The 27430-nt window shown below is 36.7% G+C and overlaps 1 protein-coding gene across 2 annotated transcripts in view; it reads left to right on the top strand.

Moving 5' to 3' along the window:
* CEP83 (centrosomal protein 83) overlaps positions 1 to 27430 on the top strand; it is a 146817-nt gene that overhangs the window by 95460 nt on the left and 23927 nt on the right. For both annotated transcript variants that reach the window (XM_070788948.1, XM_070788949.1), the window contains 7 exons: positions 484 to 732; positions 4365 to 4496; positions 10630 to 10744; positions 11962 to 12106; positions 12218 to 12367; positions 23132 to 23207; positions 25294 to 25451. In XM_070788948.1, coding sequence (XP_070645049.1) covers positions 484 to 732; positions 4365 to 4496; positions 10630 to 10744; positions 11962 to 12106; positions 12218 to 12367; positions 23132 to 23207; positions 25294 to 25451 — 1025 coding nt within the window. The remainder of the gene's footprint in view (positions 1 to 483; positions 733 to 4364; positions 4497 to 10629; positions 10745 to 11961; positions 12107 to 12217; positions 12368 to 23131; positions 23208 to 25293; positions 25452 to 27430) is intronic.

Below are 27430 nucleotides of genomic sequence, written 5' to 3'. Positions count from 1 at the left end.
CAGCTTTTTTTAATAAATTAAGTTGCTTTGGACTAGATGATTTTATTAGTGTAGATATAGCCGAAGAATTACTGTCAGATGAGGAAAAGCTTAGGAGTAATGAGCATATTGATCTTGCATAAGTCCCTATAATGTTCTGATGAATTTTAAAAATACTTGACATATTTTAAATTATTCTGTAGTATTATTTTTAATTTTGAACTTTAGCCAGCATCTGATGAAGCCCTGTGCCAAACACCATGAGGAGATGGAGGGAGAAAAATAGGACAGGATCCTTGCCCTCACATTTCAGTCATGCCAAGTACAGGATGAAGAACGTGACATTTTAGGATTTTTTTTTTCCTTTCCTGTTTCATTCACCACCTGAACTTTTTTGTTTCATATTGTGCAATTTCAAATTTTAATTTGCTGACTTGTAAAGCATGTTTATGACTGAAAATTTGATAATTTAAGGTTGTATGTTTTCTTTCAAATTATTATTAGATTGCAAGATTGGAGGAAGATAAAGAACTCCTTAACCAATTGCACAGTGTTGATCCCACAAGAGAGAGCAACCGAATGGAGCAACTTGTTCGAGCAAAAGCCCATTTGCATCAGAAATTAAAAAGTTTAGAAGCTGAAATAGCAGAATTAAGAGCTGAAAAAGAGAATTCTAGTGCTCAGGCAGAAAATGTCCAAAGAATTCAGGTGCGGCAGTTGGCTGAGATGCAGGCTACAGTCAGATCCCTGGAGGTAAGATTTTAATTGCTTCCCGGTAGACTATGGCATCCTTTTTCTTTTTCTATTTGAAGTGCAGTTGACAGACCTTTGATTTTTAGAGCATAAATATGTGCTCACCACTTTAATGCTGACGCATTTGTGGAATCCCAAGAGTAGATATACTTTCTGTAAAGAAGAAAGCTCTTGATTGAAGCAATAGCTATGCTACCACATTTACAAAGGGATTGTTTATTCTTTGGGAGTCATGTCACCTAGCTGAACTGTTTTAACTCTTATAATGCCACAGAGTAGAATATTCAAAAATTTTTTTTTAAAAATTGAGTTTCTGAAGACTAAAATCATCTCAAACCAGAAAGAGCAATTTCTTTCTAGTTATTCCCTTACGCTGTGATTTAAGATCTTAAAATCATAAATCCTGTTTCAACAGAAATACTGCGTTTATGTCTTATGACAGCTTCATGCCAGAGTAACAAAATTCAGCTTGGCTGCTAATGCATATAAAGCCTTTACTGAAGTATTCCTAAGTTCATTAGGGAAAGAAAAGAGCTGTCAGAGCTACATTGGTACTCTTAGGTATTCTCCTATGACGTTCTTGGTTTCCATTGTTGGAAAGGAAAAACTTTTACTTTATCCTCTTAGGTTCAGTGTTTGAGGATTGTGAGTTAAACTGACAACAGACAGATTAGCAAGAGAAAAGACAGATTTTTATTCATGTGTATAAACAGAAGTTCACAGAAAAATGTGACTCAGAGACAATTGTAATTTGGGGCTTATACACCATTTTATGGAGAAGGCAAGCCACTGCAGTACTCTTGCCTGGAAAATCCCATGGATGGAGGAGCCTGGTGGGCTGCCGTCTATGGGGTCGCACAGAGTCGGACGCAACTGACGCGACTTAGCAGCAGCAGCAGCACCATTTTAATGAGGAAAAGAGATGGGGAGAAAGGACAATTATAGGAAAACAAATGACTTTTAGGAAAGATAAATGGGCCCTTAGGAAAACAAATGGGAGATGTGACAATTTTGTGATGATGTTTGTGTAGGTGATTTCTTATCCTGGTGGTGGTGTCTCCTGTGATAGAAATTGATCTTCCCTAGTTATGAAACCCTTGGGGAAGGGAATTCTAACACTTAAGTTCTTTTTAGAGGCTCTGCTTTTAGACAGATAAGAGGAGTTCAAGGAAAAAGTTTTTCCTGTGTCTTCTGATTCTCAGAAGACTTCAGCTCAAAGTAATTTTTATGTCACAGTGGCAAATTCTGGACCCCTTTATCATTTTATTTAGATAATGCTTAGTGTCTTACATGAAGCCAATATACTAGTTTCATAGTTTTTAAAAATTTATTTATTTTGAGCAATCTGAAATGTTTTGTTTTCAGAATGTTTCAAAATAGTTGTGAAGTGATTTGAACTGGAGGGAAATTAGTGTGCACGTAGTTTTTATTTAAAATCCGATATCCAAATCCGAAGTAGCGAGTTTTTTCCAGACTGCCAGCTGGTAAAAGAAGTATAGTAGTATGTTTTGAAGAGTAGAAGTCACCTTTTTGTTTTCCGGATGAAGCTCCTGGCAGTATTTAGCGGATTCCTGAACTAAAGTTGTCATTGGACAGTATCATTGGACCTTAGACACGAGGCAGTTCAGAATGAAGTGTTTATGTTGCTATCCTTCCATCCTTAACGTATCTCCTCAGTGACAGAGTAAGTGGGATGACTGTGATTTGAGTGTGGTATGTGATCTCTGTGTGAAACTTTGTGTTGAGGTTGTTTAGTGATTATTTTTAGGACAAGTTGAATGATGACACAGGGTGGGAAGTTTATTTGTGATGTTTTCAAAAAAGCCTATGTTTTTATTATTTGTCAGATGAAAATAAGTAAATGGTAGTAGCATGCCTTTCTCTGTTGGGTTTTTTGTTTTTTGTTTTTTTTTGGCTCTCATTGTGCCTGGAGAGTATCATTTTATATGTGAGGAAAATAAGTTTTTGAGTTATTTTTAATGTACTGCTTATATTTAAGATATATAGGAAATGAGATGTTATAGAACTGAAGCTTATCCTTTAATTGCAAAATGTTTTCATGTTAGCTATTTTGAATAGAAATATTTTTAAAAAGTATTTATTTTTCCCTTTCTAATTAAAGAGTACTATGAATATTACCATCCAGGAATTTTCTTGACAACTTCATTAAGAATTTTTATTATGTGATGAGGTCAGGAACTAAGCTCCAGATTAGTGAGGATTTTAAAATTTTCATCTCTTGGGGTTTTTTTTTTTTTCCTTAATCTCCATTGATTTTAGGTTTTCAGTTCTCACTTTTTTTTAATTTTATTTTATTTTTAAACTTTACAATATTGTATTAGTTTTGCCAAATATCGAAATGAATCCGCCACAGGTATACCCGCGTTCCCCATCCTGAACCCTCCTCCCTCCTCCCTCCCCTACCCTCCCTCTGGGTCGTCCCAGTGCACCAGCCCCAAGCATCCAGTACCGTGCATCGAACCTGGACTGGCGACTCGTTTCATACATGATATTATACATGTTTCAATGCTATTCTCCCAAATCTCCCCACCCTCTCCCTCTCCCACAGAGTCCATAAGACTGTTCTAAACATCAGTGTCTCTTTTGCTGTCTCGTACACAGGGTTATTGTTACCATCTTTCTAAATTCCATATATATGCGTTAGTATACTGTATTGGTGTTTTTCTTTCTGGCTTACTTCACTCTGTATAATAGGTTCCAGTTTCATCCATCTCATCAGAACTGATTCAAATGTATTATTTTTAATGGCTGAGTAATACTCCATTGTGTATATGTACCACAGCTTTCTTATCCATTCATCTGCTGATGGACATCTAGGTTGCTTCCATGTTCTGGCTATTATAAACAGTGCTGCGATGAACATTGGGGTACACGTGTTTCTTTCCCTTCTGGTTTCCTCAGTGTGTATGCCCAGCAGTGGGATTGCTGGATCATAAGGCAGTTCTATTTCCAGTTTTTTAAGGAATCTCCACACTGTTCTCCATAGTGGCTGTACTAGTTTGCATTCCCACCAACAGTGTAAGAGGGTTCCCTTTTCTCCACACCCTCTCCAGCATTTATTGCTTGTAGACTTTTGGATTGCAGCCATTCTGACTGGCGTGAAATGGTACCTCATAGTGGTTTTGATTTGCATTTCTCTGATAATGAGTGATGTTGAGCATCTTTTCATGTGTTTGTTAGCCATCTGTATGTCTTCTTTGGAGAATACCACAAATGAGCCCTCCTGTCTACCTGGTTATACATTTTTTCATATCTTCTATGTACTTATAATCCCACAGAATGCTTATTTGAATTATGTTCACAATAATAGTAAATAGGTATCAAATGTGTGTTTAGGTACGCATTCTCTGAGAGAAGTATATGGGTTTTAGCTTGGTGTGGGGGCTGTTGAAAAGTAAGTTGTCTAGGTAACTTTCTTGCATATTTCCTGGAACAGATCTTTCATTTGAATTCTTCTAATTGCTTTGATAAAACTTGTTACTTTGTATATGTTAATGTTGAGGTTTTGGATAATTGGAGGTAGTATGATTATTACATTTATTTAATTAGTGCTTATTTTTATATAATTGTGAAAAATTAGCAAATTTTAAAATATTTTGTTTTAATAAAAGGCTGAAAAACAGTCAGCTAAACTACAGGCTGAACGCTTGGAAAAAGAGCTACAATCAAGCAATGAACAAAACACTGCGTTAACTAGTAAATTGCATAAAGCCGAACGGGAAGTAAATACATTGGCCAGTAAAGTAAGTTGTCCTCAGTATCTGCTTTATTCTTTAAAATGCTTGAGACTGTATAATGACAAAGGAATTTTGTGTTTAAGTAGCTTACTTTTCTATGTTGAAGTCTCTTTTTTGGTCTTATTCTACCTTCTAAATACATGTCGAATTTGACCGTTCTAACTGCCTTTTATTGTGACCATTCTAGTCTAGTTTTTAGATTAGCCTCCTGACTTGGTCTCTTCACTCTCCCCTGTCAGAGCTTTGTGTGATCTGGCCTCTGCAGTCTTTCCCCAGTCCTCATAGTCCGTTTTCCCTCCTGTTCACTTTGCTCTAGCCTCACTGGTCTTCTCACTCTTCTTTGATCAGGCTTCTACCTCAGGGCCTTTGTGCTTGCCTACCTTGCATGATCTTCCCTCACATATGTATATTGCTTCTTCCTCACCTATTTCTGATGTTGCCTTATCAGAGAGGACTTTTGTTTCTTCACTTAGTGAAATACCATCTTCCCTCTTCCTCCACCTTACTCTCTGTCTTTTTTATCTGCTTTATTTTCCTTTATATGTCTTAACGCCATGTGATAAATTTGTTTATTTTTGTCTTTTATATCCCTTTTCCTTCAATCAAATATAAGCTCCAGGAGAACCAGGATGTTGCTTCTGTTACTGTTAGATCTTAGCTCCTGGAACAGTGCTGGCACACAGTAGACACTCAATTCATATTTGTTAAGTGACTGAATCAGCAGCATTATCTGCATTTTTTTAAAGAATATAGTGGTTTGAGCATCTTTAATATACAGTATTCTCAGAAATTTAGATGTTTTTTCCTCCCTCAAAGGCAGTATATATATGCTATGCTATGCTAAGTCACTTTAGTCGTGTCCGACTCTGTGCAACCCCATAGACAGCAGCCACCAGGCTCCCCCGTCCCTGGGATTCTCCAGGCAAGAACCTTGGAGTGGGTTGCCATTTCCTTCTCCAATGCATGGAAGTGAAAAGTGAAAGTGAAGTCACTCAATCGTATCCGACTCCTAGCGACCCCATGGACTGCAGCCTACCAGGCTCCTCCGTGCATGGGATTTTCCAGGCTCCAGTAACCAGAAGTAGGATACCAATGATGAAAGTACTTTATAGAATACTGTAGTGAATATCAGCACTGGGGGGAGTCCGACATTCAAATTACATTTCTTCCCCTTACTAGCTGTGTGATCTTGGGCAATTTACTTTCTCTATGAAGACTTTAGCATTTTCTTTTATGAAAGAAGACTAATACTTTATAGAGTGTGGCAGAGATTAAATGAGATATTCTGCACTTAGATATAAAGCACTTAGCATAAGACTAATATATAATCACCTGAATATACCTATATTAGTAGTACTTGGGGCAGCTCTAAGAACTTGAAAATAAAACTGATTTCTGTCAATGAGATCATGTGTTATATTTCTATTAGAGTAATGTAAAATCATCTTAAAAAAAGTTTCCAGACCATAGGGAACTTACCATAGTCTGGTAGAAATATGTGTACTTATCTAGAGAAGTAATGTATTCATCATAAATTCCTTGTCCAGAGTCAAACAGTGTTTATGATAGAAGAAAGAGAGAGTTTTAGTTGGCAGAGTGTGAGTATTCTGGTCCCAGTGAAGAGATTATTCTTACTGTGGAAAGGAATACCTCAATCTGTTTTAAGTCGTGGCTATGAAATAATCAATTCCTCCCATTCCTTTGGTTCTGATTGCATTATCCTAAGCAGCTTTCTCTGAAATTTTTGGTACAGGGAGAGAATGCACTGGTCCTTCAGGGTTAGAATATTCTAGTTTCCATTACAGTTTTTTTTTCATGATTAATAAACTGACTTTCTGGTTTTATAGATCACTTTTTGTAAACTTCAGTAGTGTGAACTTTGTAAACTTTAGTAATCTCTCTCTGACCTTGAGAGTTGTCTTTAAGTGTAGTGACAAAATTGGATTTCTGTGTCTGAAAGGCCAAAGCCATAATATTAGATATATTAGATGCCATCCTTGGAAGATAGTCTACCCAGTTTTTTCTGTGGCAAATACATATATTTTCCACTTTCAGACTGTATGTTTATTAACATACATTGCTAAGAGTTGCCTGTTTTGTTAAAGGCACATTTGCATTATTTTGCATATAAATGGTCTATTAGAAACCACCCATCAACTTTAGACAAATCAAGTTTTCATTTGAGATCTTGCATTATAAAAATATTTTGTTGGAAGGATAAATTTTAAAATAATGTTTTAAGCATTGTCACAGTTTTCTTTGCAACTTGAAATTTTCATCAACATTTTGTAGTTCTCACAAATGATTGCTTGCAATGCAAAGGAACACCTGGGGTGTTTTTGTCTAAATTATTCAGATTTGTAAATGTTTGTTAGGTTTTGAACAGTTATGTCACGTAACTATCAATGTCTTGGATTAAAAAGTATTACCAAAAAAAAAGTATTACCAAAGATGGCCTAAAAATAATGACCTTAAACATATTTTATATTCAGTTAGATAAATTCTTCTGTTACCTCTTGAGGTGTTTGAGCTTTAGGACTCCAATAAAATGTATAGTTTTAAGGAAGTCATCCCACAGAGTTATCCTTATTATGTAAGTTAATAAGGTCATTCCATCTCTGACCTTTGAAAAAGATCAGAGTTTGAATACTGTCTCTTTGGAATTTACTTGAAGAGCTTCTTGAGTAATACATTTTTTCAACTATATTTGAATTTCTTGCTTACACATATTGTTTTCTTGTGTGTGTTTGTGTAATTTAACAGATTCTGAACCCTTATAAAATGCCTGTTCTTGCTACTTTGTTATACTTCTTAAAGTTTTATTAATACTAGCTAATATTCTCTGAATATTAATACTTCTCTTGTGTCAGAAGCATAAAGCAAATTCACAAAGACTAGAATCTACATGGAAAACACATTGTGGAAAAAACAAACAGGGTAGCTTGGCCCTGGGAAGTTAAGAAGACTGTAAATCTTTTCAAATTATGTGCGACATTTTAACTTGTACATTTTATTTAAGAAAAGATTCCTGGTTTTCCTAGAGTTTTTGGTGTTTGAGTACAAAAGTTAAAAACTAGGAATCTAGAGGCAGAAAGAAACTATTATACCCATTTGGGATTTGGTTCATATTACTCATAGAAAGTACTTTTATTTGTCATAACTCAGTAATTAATATTCATACAAGTTTTTCCATTTTTAATAAAATAATTCCTTTTAATATCTTTTAGGAAGTTAATTAACTGTTAGTATAAGTGCAGTCATTTTACGATTTTAGAAATATGGCACTAAAGGAAAACAAACTCATCAGGGTCCTTAGATAAATTTGAATGCCTGTTGCTTGGGCATATACCACTAGTTTAATAATAGTAGTAGTCTGAGGATAACTTCATGTCTGATGTTGAAACTGAAATTCCAATACTTTGGCCACCTGATGCAAAGAGCTGACTCATTTGAAAAGACCCTGATACTGGGAAAGATGGAGGGCAGGAGGAGAAGGGGATGACAGAGGATGAGATGGCTGGATGGCATTGTTGCAGGAAGGGGGATCCCTTCCAGGGCCTGAAACTGGGCTCTTGTCTAACACTCGGAAAAGAATTCTCCGAGGAGATACGTGCTGACAAAGCAAGAGATTTTATTGGGAAGGGCACCCGGGTAGAGAGCAGTAGGGTCTCTACTACTGTTTTCTCTCCAGGAAAACAGCTCTGCCCCGCGTGGCTCGCAGGGTTTTATGGTGATGGGATTAGTTTTCGGTGATCTTTGGCCAATCACTCTCATTTAGTCTTTCCTGGTGGCGCACGCATCGCTCAGCCAAGATGGAGGCTAGCGAGAGGGATTCTGGGAAGTGGCCGGACTGCGGTGTCTCCTTTCGACCTTTCGGTGTCTCCTTTCGACCTTTCGGTGTCTCCTTTCGACCTTTCGCGAACTCTTCCGGTTGGTGGTGGCTTTTTAGTTCCCTATTCCTTATCAGGATCTCCTGTCATAAAACAACTCATGCAAATGGTTACTATGGTGCCTGGCCAGGGTGAGCGGTTTCAATCAGTCTGCTTCCCCTAACAGCATCACTGACTCAATGGACATGGGTTTGGGTGGACTCCGGGAGTTCATGGGACAGGGAGGCCTGGCGTGCTGTGGTTCATGGGGTTGCAAAGAGTCGGACATGACTGAGCGACTGAACTGTTTATTTAGTTTCATTGATTATAAATTTAATTGAAAAATATTTTCTCATTTCAGTAAATCTGAATGAATTAAAAATAATTTTATATATTTTGTAGTTCTCATTGAAATGAAAGATTCTGCAAAATAACATGGCTCTGATTTTCTACCTCATCTATAAAGCAGCTACAGTGTGGTTTGCTAATGAACTGTATGTCATTCTTAACCTTCTGCAGTTAGTGTATAATAGCAGGTTATGATTACATTTGTCATACATTATAGCTGTATTTAAATTTTAAAGCATTTATGAATTCTATCATGAAATTATAAAAACTCAATCTATAGCAAGTTTGAATTTTAAAATGAATATAATTTTTTAGCTGCTCTGAAAGCATTTAGAGCTTTGTAAATATTGTTCTTTGAGACTTGCTTTCATAGAAAAGAACTTCAGGAAGATTTAAAAATGCAAATCTCATGTCAGCACAAGGTATTCATTTTGTGTAGTACCATTTGCAAATCTGTGGGTTAATTTGGAGGGTTATGTCTTAGTGTGATCTTAGCAGTACAAAGGCAGCACAGTACTTTCTTAATTTGTTTCTTTTCAAAGTGAAGATTTTGCACGAAGCCCTGTTACAGTTCCAAGACCTTTCATAGACGGAGTCTTTTCCAGTAAGATACTTGTTTCTCATCTTTGCCCTCTTTGGCTCTGGGACCTCTTCCTGATTTATTTCAAACTCCCTTCTCTAGTTTTTATAGACTTTTATTGCACTCAAGTAACCTATCCTTTATGCTTCTATTACCACCGTCTTATATTTTACATATTTGCCTTTCTATAGTTGTGATTTTTCTCCTCTTATTTAATAGTTTTATACAATAGTATAATATGTGAGAATGCAGACTTATCTAACCTTTATGTCTATATGGTTAAATCCTCAATATAGTACTGTACCTAATTTTGGAAAACACCTCACCAAAGGGCAGGGATATGGAAACTTAGAGAGTAGTGCAGATGATTAGAGAGACAAAACTTTCTTCTTTGCTGCTGTATCCCCAGGCTTCTCAGACAGTGCTTGGGCACATAATAGGCACTCAAGAAATATTTATTGAATAAACAAAGCAATACTACTTATGAACTATAATCATTCAGCTTTCAAAAGGTATGTCTCAGAGAAAAAGCTGTGTTGGTTAACTGTATAGAAAATATTAGTTACATTGACCTTGGGTCTTTAAAAGAATCAGATTTTGGCAGTAAAGGTTTAAATTAGATTTATACATTTTGTACTTATTTAACCTACTAACCAACCGCACACACACATGCACACACAATTTAGTCACTGGATTCAGTAGATGATTCTTTCTTGTCCACTTTGTCAGTCCTTTGCCTCATAATTGGTTCATTTCTTTTCAGCTTCTTGATCCAACACACTTCGAGTTAACTTTCTGAAATACAGTTGCTTATATCATCTTTAACAGCTAACAGGATAAACAGTCCTTTTGTGTGGCATATAGGTTTATTCCCTCACAGATTTACACCTTCTTATGTTGTATCTGTAACAAGTTGGTTGTTGTTTTCCGAGCAGACTGTTGATATTCTACTTTTATAATACTTTATATGCTGTGTCTTAAACCTAAAATGCCTTCTTGTTACCAGCACTCTTTTTTGGAAGAAGACATCAATATTTCTTCCCTGAAGATGTTTCAGTCATTGACTGTTAGATTTTAGGTACTTGCAGTTAAACTTTTAAAGACCAGATTAAGCCAGATGACCCCACCCAGCTATTTAAAGAAGCGACTCAGTTCTCTCAGAAGCAGACTGTTTCCTCAGTGCCAACTACTGTTCTAGGCACTGAAGCATCTTCCCTCCTGGAAGTTGCTTCACTCTGTAGTCTGCTACCAAAGGTTTCCCTCCTTTCTCCTAATGTTTTTGGGTTAGCACTTAGTGGCAAGAAAATGACCAATAGTAATTTCAATTTCTGATTATCAACAGGTAAAGGAGCTTAAGCATTCAAACAAACTAGAAATAACAGACATCAAACTGGAGGCAGCAAGAGCTAAGAGTGAGCTAGAAAGAGAAAGGAATAAAATTCAAAGTGAACTGGATGGTAATATATGATTTCCCATGCTTTTTACTGTTACTGTCACATATAAATTCAGATTACTAAAATAGATCAAACTGAATTTTTATTTCCAATTTTAAGCTTAATTGAATTTTAATTTTAGAGCACATATGTATTGTTTGTGTGTCAAATGTTCATTCTGTGATGTAACTTAAAAAATCAATCTTAAGGTTATATCATAGTTATTTGATTAATACATAAATTAAGTAAAACTTTATGGATAGGATTCCATACTTCCAGGGTTTATAACTTAAAATCTCTTTAGATCATGTGATTATTAGTCTCAGATCATTTTAATTCTAAAGAATATAAGGAACAAAGGTGGGTTTCAGGTCCAATTTTTAAGTCAAAATTTTTTTTTTTAGGTAGATGCTAGGCCAGTTGTTGGGTCTAGTTCAATCTTAGCTTATTTTTAAGCTCCAGTTTAGCTGTAGAATGTCCTTATCATTAAGATTTCTCAGAATTTATATTGTTCCTGACTTAAGTATTGAAATAAGCTGCCTGGACCTGCAGCTGTCATCAAATTGGTCTTTAGTTGAACTAGACTCCAGTTTCAGACAGAGCTTATGATGAATGACTGTTTTCATTATTCATTTCTGCTTGATGTTGACTCATGGATTTTCAAAGTGTTAGGGAGCAAATTTTCTTTGGAACTTAGAGTTTGAGAGCCAGCTTTGCATTTTTTTAAACTTTGAGTTAGATATGAATTTGTTTTAATCATCCCATATACAAAATACTTGTCATTTCATTACAAGGAAAATTTGTGAATTCATTGGACACACTTGAAAGCTTCCAATTTATATTAGAAATCTAACAGTTCTAATAGGTTTTAATTTTATTCACTCTGCTTCCCAGCTAGCTTTCTGTGGATTTAGATTACAGACCCTTTTAGAAGTATTTAAACCTCTTTTGATATTACCCAGGTCGATGTCCCCAGCTCTCAAGATCCAAATGAGTAAATGTATATACCGTTTATTAAGTTTTTTGTGTGTGCATGCTTAATAAAATGACAAATGGAGTCTGAGTGGTAGTCTTTTTCATTAAGAAAAACTTGTCAACAAATGTAAAGATCTTTGAGATATGTATTTGGAGAGACTTTGTGTTCTTTTGTCTTACTGACTTATGAATATTTGGTCTTAATTACAATTTTTCTTTTTAATAACATTGAATATAGTAGAGTGTTCTTCTTTAAAAAATACTAGGATTACAGTCAGACAATGAAATTCTCAAATCAGCTGTTGAACACCACAAGGCGCTCTTAGTAGAAAAGGACCGTGAATTAATACGTAAAGTACAAGCTGCCAAAGAAGAAGGTTATCAAAAACTTTTGGAATTACAAGATGAAAAGTAAGTAATTACCTTATTTTGTTGGTTAAATCTCCTTGCAGATGAAAACATTATCCTGTCATATCATGCTTATTGTAGTTCTTGTAATATAATTATCATTTGTTGTTTTAGGCTAGAACTTGAGAGCAGATTAGCGGATTTAGAGAAAATGAAAGTGGAACATGATGTCTGCAGGCAGTCTGAAAAGGATCAGTGTGAAGAGAAATTGCGAGCTTCACAGATGGCAGAAGAGTCGGCCAGAAGGGAACTACAGAGTATTAGGTTATATACACACATATTTTTTAAACTTTATTTTGAAATAATTTCATAGCTAACAAAACATTGTAAAACTAGTACAGAGTATTCCCATGTAATCTTTGCCCAGATATCTTATGTATTTGAATTATTTTGATACCTTTGTTGAAAATCAGTTGACCTTATATATGTGTGTGTCTGTGTTCTGCTCTGTTCTGTTTCATTGATCTGTATGTCTGTCTTGACACCAGTATCACTCTCTTGATTACTGTAGGTTCATAGAAGTTTCATTCAGGTAGTGCATATCTTCTACCTTGTTCTTTTTGTGCAAGATTGTTTTGGCTTCCCTGGGTCCTTTGCCTTTCTACATAAATTTGAAAATCAGTTTATCACAAAGGCTTGTTACGATTTTGATTGGCATTGCATTGAATCTGTAGCTCAGTTTAAGAAGAGTTGTCATCTCACGGTCTGTCCAGTCAATGAATATGGCCTGTCTCTCCATCTACTGTATTTGTGTTCTAAGTTGCTTCAATTGTGTCCAACTCTTTGTGGCCCCATGGACTGTAGCCCGCCAGGCTCCTCTGTCCATGGAATTTCCCAGGCGAGAATACTCGTGTGAGTTGCCATTCCCTTCTCCAGGGGATCTTCTCAACCCAGGGGGACAAGAACCCCACATCTCTTGTGTCTCCTGCATTGGGAGGCGGCTTCTTTACTACTAGTGCCACCAGGGAAGCCCAAAGGACACTGGACTGGGAGTCAGAAGTTTTTTGTTCAGCAAACATTTGTTGAGCATATACTGTGTACCAAGCTCAATTCTAGATACTGGGCATTCAGGAGAATCAGATAACTAAGACACACTCTCTATCCTGAAAGGGACAAGTTCAATACCTGTAGTGGGGTGATAATGAGATGGGAATGATAAGTGGGAGGATGAATATAACCAGGGTACAAGTCCTGGTTTAGGCCTACAGTTTTCTTTTCAGCTTTTGGATCAGTGCCTGGCACTGTGCTTGTATGCATGCTTAGTCACTCAGTTGTGTCCAGCCCTTTGCAGTCCTTTGGACTGTAGCCTACCTGGCTCCTTTGTCCATGGGATTTCCCAGGCAAGAATACTGGAGTGGGTTAACCATTTCCTTCTCCAGGGGATTTTCTCTACCCAGGAATCAAACCTGTGTCTCCCACATTACAGGCAGATTCTTTACCACTGATTCTACTCTGAAAACATTTATATTTTATTTGGGTCATCTTTAATTATTGTCATCAAAGTTTTGTAGTGTTCATTGTATATATCAAGCTCATATTGTATTAATTTTAATTCTAAGCATTTTTATGTGATTATAAACAGTTATTTAAAAAATTTTTTTACTTCCTAATTGTTTATTGCTAACATCCACGGTCTCCTGCATTGCAGGCAGATTCTTTACCAACTGAGCTATCAGGGAAGCCCCTCCAAAAAAGAAAACACACACATAGTTAGAAATATAGTTGACTTTTATGTGTTGTTCTTGAATTCTGTGACCTTACTAAAGTCGTGTATTTTCTACTAGCTGCTTTGTGGGTTCCTAGTTTTCTAACATCATGTTTTATACCTTGTACTTTCTTTTAGTTTATTTCTTAATTTTTTTGGTTATTTTTTGAGTTGGAAATTTACTTCACCTAATGTTCATTCTTTCATTTTTATTGGTAAAAGTGTCGTGCTGAGAATTTTCTTATTACTGCTTTAAATGTATCATAGAGATTATGTTATGTAGTGTTTTAATTATTATTTTTTAGAAATTCTCTAATTTTAATTTGCATCTTTTTACCTAGGGATTAACTGAAGATGTGTTAATAGAAGGTGTGGTTGTTTAATAGAAGGTGAAATGAATAGTTTCAAGGGCTGCCATACATAACAAAATACCATAGACAGGGGTAGTTTAAACAATGGAAATTTATTTTCTTATAGTTCCGGAGGTTAGAAGCCTGAGATCTGTGTATTAGCAGGTTGAGTTTCCCCTGAGGCCTCTCTCCTTGGCTTGAGTGGTTGCATTCTTACTGTGCCCTCATGGGGCCTTTCCTCTGTGCTCACGTATCCCTGCTACCTCCTTCCTCCTCTTATAAGGACACCAGTCTTAGGATTAGGACCCACCCATATAACTGCATTTAACCTTTGTTACCTCTTTAAAGGGCTTGTCTCCAGTACAGTCACATATAAGTTACTGAAGCTTTTTAAATTTCCAGGTGATAGGCCTTATTTATTTATTGTTAAATTTTAGTTTTATTGCATTGTGATCAGAGAGTATTGTTTCTGTTAGTTCTGCTTTATCTGATGCTGCTAAGTTGCGTCAGTCGTGTCCGACTCTGCGCGACCTCATAGACGGCAGCCCACCAGGCTCCCCCGTCCCTGGGATTCTCCAGGCAAGAACACTGGAGTGGGTTGCCATTTCCTTCTCCAATGCATGAAAGTGAAAAGTGAAAGGGAAGTTGCTCAGTCGTGTCCAACTCTTAGCGACCCCATGGACTGTAGCCTACCAGGCTCCTCTGTCCATGGGATTCTCCAGGCAAGAGTACTGGAGTGGGGGTGTCATTGCCTTCTCCGTTTCTGCTTTATAGGACATACTAATGTTTTCTTTGTGACCTAGTATAACAAGGCCAAGACTAGTGTAAAGCCAGTGAGGCAATCAGGGTTCGTGTTGACATTGGACTTGCAGGAAATCTGGACTGAGTCTCATTAATTTTTTTACCCTGGGCACCTCTCTTGCCTTATCCCAGTCTTAGACCTGTAATACAGGATCAATTTTGTGAGTGTACATAAGGGCTAGTAAAGAAAGTGCTCAATTATAAGAGTATAAAATTTGATATATACATCCATAAGATCTACCTTATTAACTGTGGTGGTTCTTCTCCATAGTTTTATTTTTTGTTCATTTGTCTTGTACAAAGAGTTATATATTAAAGTCTCCTATTGTTTAATGTGCTTCTATCTATGACTCCTTACATTTCTTGTAATTTTTTTGCTTCATAGGTGATTGCTATATTATTTGGTATATAGATAACTATAACAGTTACACTTATGAATTGTGGCTGTTAGCACTTTCTTTTTGTCTTTTTTTTTTTGGCTTGAATTTCACTTTGATGTTATTATTACTCCTGTTTTCTTATTGCTTCCATTTGCCTGGTGTACTTACTGTTAGTCTGTCTGTTTAAATGTGTCTTTTATGTGTAGCATACATAAGCAGCTGGGTCTTGCTTTGTATCCAAACTAGAGACCTTTTTGTTTTAATGGATGAGTTAAGCCTGTTCACATGCAGTGAGCACACATGGAGGAGGAGCATAAGAGATCGCCTGTTGAGATTTAGAATTATCTTCCTCTTTTTCGTTAGAGGTATTTTGAAGTTTGGGCATTTTCTGTCTTCCATTTATGTGAAAGATGTGATTTTGTCTGGCTTTATTTGATCTTGGTTTTCTGTATTTTTGTAGGACGTGTGTGTGTGTGTGTGTGTGTGTGTGTGTGTATAAAACATAGAACTAGGCATTTACTGTTATCTTTTGCTACCTGGAAGTCCCCTATATCTGCTTTTTTAAAAATTCTAAAATCTTAATGACTTTCTAATTATATAGATTACAGTTGAGAGGTTTTTTTTTTTTTTTTTTAATCATGTTCATTAAGCTGTAGGTTATGTTTTGGAACACAGTTTTTAATTTTCATTACCCAGGAATCACCTCAGGCAAAGATATATGTATTATTTACAAATGTCAGGTTTTATGAGCTATTAATTTAAATGTTAGCTACGACAATTCTAGGATCATAAATCTGTTAACGGATTTTGAGAGCCAGTCTTATGCTACTCTTTGCTTTTAGGTGGGTACATATTTTTTTAATGAATCAGGACAGTTGGCTCTTTTTTAAATCTCTTCTTGATAGTCTCCAGAAAGGAGAGAGAGGGGCCCGCCCACACCCCAGAAACCTCAATCTAATGTTTTATCTTATTATGGTCCCACCGTTTGGCCAATTAGAATCCTTTCTGTTAGAATTTAAGCCTGTTTCTCCTGGTTTGGGCTTCTGTTGCTATAGTGATAAAATGTGCAGCAATCATCACTTGAAGACAATAATGAACTTGACCCTTATTTTTTTATGCTATATAAAGCAGCTTTCATTCCTGTATTTTTAAAATATAAATGATTTTATATTAGCCACTTTGATCATTTTTTGATTCCTCTTCAGTTTCTCCAGGCCATTTATAATGTCTGATGGACCCTAATTTATTAAAATAAGGACCTAGTAACCAACTTAAAATATATTTATTAGCAGAAGGGTTAATTCACAAAATTTGTACGTTTTTTAATGGTCAATAATTGTGTTTTTCCCGTGGCAATTCTGGTCTTCTGATTTATTAAGTCTAGCTATATCAACCAGGTCTATTTTGACCAGTTAATAAAACAATCATCATTGTGACTTGTCTTACATAGAATTTGTGGTAGGTCAGAAAGAGACTACCTGTGGAGAAAAAGGTTTTGCTAGGGTTATGAAAAGTCTAAAGCATATAAAGCAGAAGTATCCATTTATTTACAAAGTGGGGTTAATCACTTTGGCAGATGCTTTAAACTATTAATTACATTCCAGTCTCTTGTCTTCATTAACATGGTTTCTTCATCACTGGCCTAAATAATAAAATGATTATTCTAGTTAGTATTCTGTATTTCAAAAGGCTTCCCCCCTCACAAGTTTGTAAAATTTATAAAGTTACCTGTAAATTAAAAACATGTTAAAATTACACAATTTTAAATAAGATCACATACCCAGCCAACTTTTGGTTATGGCAGTAACCCAGCTTCAGCTAACTCAGGCATAACAAAAAGTGGTGGCAGGGTTGGGGGGTGGTACTTTATTGGCTGATATATATTTGGACAGGACAGGGATTGTGCTGGTCTCACAGACAGCTGGATCCAGGAACTCAAATGTGCCAGATGAGAGTGACTTCTTCCCTCCTTGCCCTGCCTCCTCTCTTCTTTCCTAACTCCTGTATCTGCTGCTCTTCTACTGCTTTCTCTGTGAGGACAAGACTGTCTTTTGAGATCAGAGGCAGAGTTCTCACTTGATGATTCAAATTAGGAAAATCTGGAAAGACTTTGTGTATGGTTCATATGCCTGTCCCTGGGCCCACCACTGTGGCCAGAGGGATAGGGCACTCTGACTCTGCTGAAGTTTTATTGCCTGTTTCTGAGTGCATGGGCATGGTGGTGGTATGTAGAGGGAGAGGTGGTAAAGTGCAATTTGTCACCACAAGTGGGAAGAGGTGTCTTAGAGAAATAGCATCAGTTAATAAACTGAAAGAAAGAGAACTTGATCATTTAAAATTTTTGCAGTTTAAAGCCAGAGCTGTATTTTTCTGTTTGTGGCTTTCTAATTTTTTCTTAAGTGTTTTAGAAACATTTAAAAAAACTCTCTCCTAATATATATTCCTTTCTACTTATTATACTGTATCTTGAGATGAATTATCTGTTGCATATCATCTTAGTAGGGAGCAGGAGACTTAGACTTGGCCAGGTGAACAAGTTCTTTTACAGAATTTGAACAGCAAAATAAGGGATGGAAAAATATGTGGCAGCTTTTGACAGACCAGACAGTTTGTGTGACATGTCCTTGCTTGTAATTCAGGCCAATTACTCTAGCCTGGTTCTGGCTCTCTAGTTCCCTGTCTATTCATAGAGTCTCATGTATCTTTCCAGGAAGGTCCTTTTTTCTTTACTAATAATGACCAGAGACGATTTCCATCACTCAGGGCAAGAACCTTGGCTTTCATGAAAAACTGCCTTTCTCAAAAAACTGATTCTAAGGATCTTAGACAATAGAGAAATCACAAATACAACTTCTGTGTGGTAATTGAGACTGACATCAAATGAAGCCAAGAGTTTAAAGTCTAGTTTCTCAGTCATAATAGCCACATTTCAAATGTACGTAGCCACAGGTAGCTAGGAACTATCATATTGGATGTGCAAATTATAGAACATTTCCATCATTAAAGAAAGCTATCAGACAGTGCTGTTGGACTGTAAGTTCCTTAAAGACGGGATTTTGTCTGTTATTCTCCGGTGTATCTGCAACACTTAGGACTGGGTTCTGCGTTTGTAGGTATTCAGTAAATAGTTAACTGAATGTTGAAATGACATACATCAGCTGCGTGTCATAGAAAACGTAGGCAGTAGTCAGTACAAGAGAACTTTGAAGAGAACTTAGAACAGCTCCATCTCACTGTTACTCCAAGTGTTTCCCACTGAACTTCTCTGCAGCTGCATACTCTGTTTGTACTTTGGTCTTCCAGTCTGCTTACTTTCAAATATAGTTTCTTTCATAATTACTTTCAAAGTGTAAAGCACTTGATCTCATAGTTTCTCATTTCTCAACTTACCCTTTACCTTTCAACTTCTCCCCATCAGTAATCCATTAACAATTTTTGATGTAGCCTCTGAAATGTGTCCCATTACCAATAAAATTTTTTTATAGTCTCTACATTTTTAAAACACCCCCCTCACTGATAACTTTGTCCCGATGGTATATTGCCTGGCAGCATTTTTAAGTAGAAATTATTTCTCCATCCTGTCTCCTACAACTAGGGACCAAGAAGAGAAATCACTGTTTGTGAATCCCATTCTTGCTTTCAGACCATTGTTTGAGTCAGTTCGGTTCAGTTCCTCAGTGGTGTCCGACTCTTTGCGACCCCATGGACTGTAGCACACCAGGCTTTCCTGTCCATCACCGACTCTCAGAGCTTTCTCAAACTTATGTCCACTGAGTCGATGATGCCATCCAACCATCTCATCCCCTGTCGTCCCCTTCTCCTGCCCTCAATCTTTACCAGCATCAGGGTTTTTTCCAGTGAGTCAGTTCTTCACATCAGGTAGAGTTTCAGCTTCAACATCAGTCCTTCCAGTGAATATTCAGGACTGACTTTCTTTAGGATTGACTGGTTTGATGTCCTTGCAGTCCAAGGGACTCTCAAGAGTCTTCTCCAGCACCACAGTTCAAAGCATCAATTCTTTGGCACTCAGCTTTCTGGCTGTGCTAGTAAAGAATCCGCCTACAATTGTTTGACTAACTTTGGTTAAAATGGCCTTTCCTTTGATGTTGCTTGCATCTATCTCATGCCTGTCTTTTTTTCTACCAGTTACTGACATACAGAATATTCCCCAGTGGTCCCTGAGGACCTTCACTTCTGTTTCAGGTTTTCTCTATTTTTTGTCCTTTCCCATCATTCTTACTGATCATACTATTCATATTCTTGACTCTTCTAACACCTTAGCCATTTGTTTATTTTATCTCAATTCTGGCATTCTTCATCTGTATTCTAAGCCCTTTCACTTAGCCGTGGTTTGGAGACCTTGTCATCTCCTAGAGCCAGTCATTTCAGACACTTATTATTATTTTTTTTTTTCCTCTTTCCACCCCATTTTCACTGAAGATAATGAAACTGATAGTTCTTGTACTTTAAAAAAAAAATTCCTCCTGTCTCTTAGACTGGTTCCCCTGCTGCCATTCAGCTTGGAAACTGTGTCCACTGTCCCACCATGCTCTTACTTGTACCTGAGCAAAGGATCCTGGATATGAACTTTTTCCACTTCCTACTATCTGAGAATTCCTGTATCTTTATCCATCCCCTCCTCCCTTTCTATTAAGATTCTTTTTTCCCTTTATATCCAAAGTAAGTAGTACTTTTCATCCCACCCCTTTATTTCCTCTGGAGTCTTGCTTTGGCAGTTACCCTCTTCTTCACCTCTACCTTCTCCTCAGACTCAAAGGTTCAGTTCAGATTGCGTGATCCTTTTATGAAAACTAATTGTACTTTCTTCTATAGTTTGTAGTTTTAAAACTTATTTTCTTTTGGCTTGTGATACCCTTTGACTATTCAAAACCTTCTAATCATCTTCAACACTTTTTCAAAATAATATCTACATGTTTTGAACTCTTACTGTTACTGAAATTTAAGACCATTGAATTTATCCCTGTTAAGGTTACTTTTTGTTAAATGTAAATATCCCTTAGAATCCCTAGCTATAATGATCTTAAATCAAGGACTAATTTTCTCCTTAAAGAAATAAAAATCTCCAACCAGTTGTGAATTCTAAGCCAGCATTGCTTCAGCAAAGTGAACTGAAGAGAATTATGTAGATCATCTTTTATAGTCTACCAAAGTGATATTCTTACCTCTTTCATGTTTAATGATTGTCAGATACTCTATCATTTTTTGGTTTATTTGGCTTCGAATTTTGTATGTAGGGCATTTTTGTTTCTCCTTATGTCTACATAATTTATTTAGAAAGCGTCATGAGAAACGCTGGGCTGGAAGAAGCACAAGCTGGAATCAAGATTGCCAGGAGAAATATCAATAACCTCAGATATGCAGATGACACCACCCTTATGGCAGAAAGTGAAGAAGAACTAAAGAGCCTCTTGATGAAAGTGAAAGTGGAGAGTGAAAAAGTTGGCTTAAAGCTCAACATTCAGAAAACTAAGATCATGGCATCTGGTCCCATCACTTCATGGGAAATAGATGGGGAAACAGTGGAAACAGTGTCAGACTTTATTTTTTGGGGCTCCAAAATCACTGCAGATGGTAATTGCGCCCATGAAATTAAAAGATGTTTACTCCTTATGACCAACCTAGACAGCATATTCAAAAGCGGAGACATTACTTTGCCAACAAAGGTCTGGCTAGTCAAGGCTATGGTTTTTCCAGTGGTCATGTATGGCTGTGAGAGTTGGACTGTGAAGAAGGCTGAGCGCTGAAGAATTGATGCTTTTGAATTGTGGTGTTGGAGGAGACTCTTGAGAGTCCCTTGGACTGCAAGGAGATCCAACCAGTCCATTCTGAAGGAGATCAGCCCTGGGATTTCTTTGGAAGGAATGATGCTAAAGCTGAAACGCCAATACTTTGGCCACCTCATGGGAAGAGTTGACTCATTGTAAAAGATTCTCATTCTGGGAGGGATTGAGGGCAGGAGGAGAAGGAGACGACAGAGGATAAGATGCTTGGTTGGCATCACCGACTCGATGGACGTGAGTTTGAATGAACTCCGGGAGTTGGTGATGGACAGGGAGGCCTGGCGTGCTGCGATTCATGGGGTCACAAAGAGTCGGACACGACTGAGTGACTGAACTGAACTGAACTGAATACTTTCATAACTGGGTCTTGTTTCTTAACTGATTTACCAGGTGTATCCAAAATCTTGACAAGAGCCAAGCTATATTTGAAGCCGCACTGTAACTCTGGACCTGAGAGAGGACCCACAGTGTTTTCTCCTCTATTATCATCTTCGTAGTTACGTAGAAAGAAACTTTTATTAACTCAGTAACCTAAAAGTGCCAAATTAATAACACCATAAACATTTAAGGGAAAAATGCACAGGTTTGAGAGCATTACGTATAGCTAGACTTACAGAATCAGAGTGTGACTAGTCCTGTCTAAGGAGCACAGGCAGAGCAAGACTGGCTCTCTTCCTTTAGAGCAATTGTTTCTGGCTTTGTATGTACCTATCTCAGAAGCAATGTATTTTATGGTTCGTCCATGTCATATTGTCCAACCAACTTGTGCATTTAAATATTTAATCCAAGATTTGAGTTGGTTCATTTAGTCCATCTGCAAATACTGAATCTTTATTAGTGTTTAAAGCACAACTCTAGGCCCTTGAGAATGTTGTCTTCCCAAGAAGCAGTTTTAATTAGGTTGAAAAGGCATGCTATTAATGCTAAACTATAAAGAGTATGTGCCAAACAAACTATATTTGAGGTAAGTGTTTGAAGGATTTTTAAAAGGGAGGGTTGAGAGCTTATCCTGTCAAAGCTAATTAGTGTAAAGTCTTTCTCATGAGGTTAGTCCTTTGGTCACCAGGGATGCACTGTGTTTTTAAGGTTTTGGCTGAGAATGTATCATTCCTTTTGAAGAGGACACAAATTATGTAAGTGTTCTTTCATCTCAGGGATGAAAACTCAATATATTTTACAGAACATGGTATGTTGTCTTGTACTAGATAGTTTTCTTTTAAATTCTGGATTTAAAATCAGTATAATTGCGGCATAATGAAGAGAGACACAGGAATACTTAGGTATGAGAAGATCTTTGTCCCATCTTAATTTGGCTGCTTGGTAGCAATGTGATTTGGGCCTGACTTAGCTAAGCCTTTCTGTATTATTTGAAATTATAAAGATGACTCTTGTTACTTCCATAGAACTATTGTGGGAAATTACTAAACTGGCCAACCTTAATTAAAGGTTGTCTGTTATACTCTAGACATCATGGAAGGCTTTAAAGATACATTTAGAAGCTGTATAACCTAGTGGAATGAAAATGAAGAAGCAGTATATCTGAAAGCATGTTGTAAATTGTGAAACACTGCCTGGCTGTAAGATGGCTCCTCCTGAACTGGACTGCTTTCTTGCGTTACTAACCCATTGTGCTCTTCTCCACCAAAGCCTTTTGTTCAGGCTGTCCCCTGTGTTTGGCAGAGCCCTACCCATCAGAGTTACATCTCCATGTAGTAATCTCTCATCCTTCTAGATAGAATTGATTTCTCATCTTCTCTGTGCCCATAGTTCATAGATTTTTTCATAGCAGAAGTAGAAATTTGTTACATTTTACTTATATATGAACACGACTTGGTTGCTTGAAGTCAAAATCTTTGCCTTTGAATCTACCACTTTGCATAAAGACAATGCCATGTGTCAGTATGAGCACTCAGTAAGATGATTGTCTAACTCAGTGAAATATATGAACTATGGATTTTTAATAATATCTTTTGTTGGGTTGTGACTTTTAGGTTAAAACTTCAACAACAAATTGTGGATATTGAAAATGCAGAAAAAGAAAAAAAAGAAAATTCTGACCTGAAACAGGTATTATTTTAGCAAACATATTGCTTTTATTTTTTTAAGTGCTTCTTTAAATCTGCGTTTTGAATCTATTGGCATTTTATATATAAGAATTCTGAAAATATTTCAATTGATAATGAATTGATGAGGTTGATATGTAAAGATAAAGTGTTTAAACCTCTTTAAGCTCTAGTTCATTAAGTTTCTTTTGCTAATTGCTGTTTCTCTTATAATATTTATATGCTGTGGCCCACGATCAGTTTTTATCACTATTTACTTATGGCTGTGCCGAGTCTTCGTTGCTTCACACAGTCTTCCTAGCTGCGGGGGCTGCTCTCTGGTTGTGGTGTGCAGACTTCTCAGTACTGCGGCTTCTCTTACTGTGGAGCATGGGCCCTAGGGTGCTTGGGCTTTAGTTGTGGTGTGTGGGCTTAGCACTTGTGGCACGGGGGCTTAATTGCCCCATGGTGTGTGGAATCTTCCTGAGACCAGGGATTGAACCCTTGTGCCCTGCATTGACAGTCATATTATTAACCATAGGACCATCAGAGAGGTCCCAAGATCAGTTTTTTAAAATTATATTTTAAAGGACAATATTTTGATATTATAAATTTAAAAAATGAATTAGAAAGATCATCCCTGTTTTGAGTTACTTGTGTGATTGACTTGTAACTTTGCATTTCTTATTCCATGAGCTGTTTTTTTAATTACATCCCTGTGAAATCTAAAGAGTTGTATTTATGGAAGGAAATTCATATTTTAATTCAAGTTGTTTGGGTTTAGGAAAGATCTATATGGGCAAAACATGAGGAGTGAAAATTCCATTTTTAGGATTTATGCTTTGCATATATAGTTATGGTTTCTGAGTCTGAAGTAGGAGGGCATAATGTTTAATACTCAGAAGTTATCTAGTTTCATTGGCATTGAGCTTTCTGTCATCCTGAAGATATGGAAAAATATTAAGCTCTTTGAAGGTTGCTTGTTCAGCCATCTATAATACAGATTTAATATTTACAGCTTCAGTTAAAAATACTGAATATTCTTCTGGAGAAATTCATTCTAAAATAGAAATCTGAGACATAACCTTTTTACTTTATTTTTCTGATGATTGCTTTTTGTACCTATATAATTCTGTAGATGGCTTTGCTACCATCAGAAAGTAATGGAATTATTTCTTCTTTATTGCATAAAGAATCTGGTTTCTTTTGACTCTTGTCTTATAATGAATTCTTTTGATCTGAAATCACTTAAACTCTCTGCCTCCTAACTTCTCTCAGAGAATGGCTTTTAGAGGTAGAAGAAAGTGAAAGAAAAAGGAGAACTTGTTTATTAATTGGTAAAATGGCTTTTGCAAGAAGTAGGTATAAATGTGTCCCAAATGTGTTATTTGGATAGAACTTAAGAGCAGTGATGTGAATCTCCTAGCCTGTTAATTTGTAACTAGGTAATCAACTACTTTTCATGAGAAAAAGTACTCCCAGATAAACTGGGATAGAGAAGCCTGAGTGACATTTCACAGTTTGATAAATGGGTCTAGAGGCAAAGGAATCCCTACCATTCATTAGGTTTCTCAAATTATCTTTCTTCTGCCCAACACTGGATGTATAGACTGCTTGAAAACTACTCAGAAACAATGTGAGAGTGAGCCTTTCTGTATTTATGATTTCTGACTGTTCAGAAAGCAGAACCCCCTGATGGAGTGCTAATCACAACGTTTGTGGGAGTATGAGATGGTTTTCTTAGCAGCTTTCCCAGCTCACCTTTTAAAATCTATTCTTTCCTAGGAGGCTAGGAGACTCATATTTGGATTCTCTTTGCTCACCTTGCTGCTCTCTTTCTAAGGACCCTTCTCCCCGTTTCTAGTACCTCTTCTGGCCTGCTTATTTGGGCAAGAGGAGAGAGGACTCAGTTGCAGATTGAGGAATAAAGTTCTTTATAGTCTCTGGTTATATTAAGAAATGATCCTAATGCTGCTGCTTTTTATTATTTTGTTCCAGGGCATCCCCAAGGGCACATCAGTTGGGTGGGACATTTGTGAGGGAAGATTAGTGTCTTCTGTGTCTCTCATACTCTGTTGCATTTGTTTATGTTTCTCTTCTTCTCTTTTAAGCAAATCAGTGGTTTGCAGATCCAAGTGACCTCACTGGCACAGTCAGAAAATGAGTTGCTGAATTCAAACCAAATACTGAAGGAAATGGTGGAGAGGTTAAAACAGGAATGCCGAAATTTAAGAAGCCAAGCTGAAAAAGCACAACTAGAAGTTGAAAAGTAGAGTTTGCTTTTTTTATGTACAAATTGTTTCTTCTTTATGCTGTATTCTTTTAATGATGATTCCAGTGTTGAATGTATTTTGATTACTAGTTAAAATACCCCATCGACATGTACAGTGGTTTTAGGTAATGTATTTTCTGTTTCTAGAGATGAGCTTTTAGAACTCTGAGATTGGTTTTTTAAAAAAAGAAAAGACCTCTTAAAATTCTGCCTGACCACAGTATTTTGAAAACCTTCAAAGAAACACTTCTTTATTCATTGAGTAAATCAATACATTTCTTATTACTTCAAATATATAAATTCTTCTGAATGCTAGAAGTCAGAAACAAAATTTTTGATATGTACAATTTACTTCCTAGAATTAGAATCTTTTGGATTTTCTCTTTGAAAAGCTCATTTGTTTATATTTTTTGATCTTGGAATCTCTTAGTAATAGACAGTCTAGTAAACTGTAGGGAGGTGATTGTGGTGATCAAGGTTTCCCTGGAAAATTTTGTTTATATGTGGTACAAAACTACTATTTTGTATTTGCTTTGTTATTATAACATGTCATTATAAGTTTTTCAATCTATAAAACATTATTCTTTTCACATTTTTTCTTCTGAAGGCTGCTTGCCACATAAATTTTTTTTTTCTTATTTTCAGTTTTTCATTTTTTAAGGCTTGTCCATGGCTTCATATATGTGGTTGAATTTTAAGAAAAGTAAGCAAGATAATTGTCCATGATGTGTTGTGACATACCACAGAGTCCAAATTATTTTGCTTACATTTTGCAAAAAAAAAAAAAACATAGAAATTTGTATCTTGGAATCCTTTAAGTGTTTTGGAATCCTTTAAACCTTTAAGTGTTTGATTTCAAATGTGCTTAAGAATTCTAATAACAGGATAGCTAGCAAATTTAACCAACTTATCATTGGTTTCTGAATGTTATTCATAGGATTGTTGTTTAGTCGCTAAGTTGTGTCCAACTCTTTGCGACCCCATGAATTAATAGGCTGCCAGGATCCTCTTTCCACAGGATTTCCCAGGCGAGACTACTGGAGTGGGTTGCCATTTCCTTCTCCAGGGGATCTTCCCAGCCCAGCAGTCAAACCCTCTTCTCCTGCATTGACAGGTGGATTCTCTACTACTGAGCCACCAGGGAGGCCCATTTATAGGATTACATAGCAGAAAATAGCTGGACTAGCAGTCAATAAGATGTGATTTTGGTCCCAGCGAAGACACTTAAAACCTGCATGACCTTAGTCATGTAGTCTTGACTCCTCAGGGTTTGTATATCTCATTTGTACTGCCTATAGTGAGGATACAAAAAAATCATAAAGCATACAGAAAAGCTTTAAAAATGGAAGTTGTTATGATGTTACTATAAAATAACATGTATATGAAATTTACTCTAGCTAGAAAACATATCACATTAAGACTTGATAACAATGCTGATTGCCATCTTTACTGGGCTCAGTTTTTAATAGCTTGGTGGTATCAAAGTGAAGAAGAACTGAAGGCCCTCTTGATGAAAGTGAAAAAGTTGGCTTAAAGCTCAACATTCAGAAAACTAAGATCATGGCATCCAGTCCCATCACTTCATGGGGAAATAGATGAGGAAACAGTGGAAACAGTGGCTGACTTTATTTTTCTGGGCTGCAAAATCACTGCAGATGGTGATCGCAGCCATGAAATTAAAAGACGCTTACTCCATGGAAGGAACCTAGACAGCATATTAAAAAGCAGAGACATTACTTTGCCAACAAAGGTCCGTCTAGTCAAGGCTATGGTTTTTCCTGTGGTCATGTATGGATGTGAGAGTTGGACTGTGAAGAAGGCTGAGCTCCAAAGAATTGATGCCTTTGAACTGTGGTGTTGGAGAAGACTCTGGAGAGTCCCTTGGACTGCAAGGAGATCCAAACAGTCCATCCTAAAGATCAGTCCTGGGTGTTCATTGGAAGGACTGATGTTGAAGCTGAAACTCCAATACTTTG

This window comes from Bos indicus, chromosome 5, assembly GCF_029378745.1.
Source record: "Bos indicus isolate NIAB-ARS_2022 breed Sahiwal x Tharparkar chromosome 5, NIAB-ARS_B.indTharparkar_mat_pri_1.0, whole genome shotgun sequence".
Classification (NCBI taxonomy): Eukaryota; Metazoa; Chordata; class Mammalia; order Artiodactyla; family Bovidae; genus Bos; species Bos indicus.
Note: the sequence above shows the minus strand (reverse complement) of the source record. Positions and strands in the feature narration are given on the sequence as shown.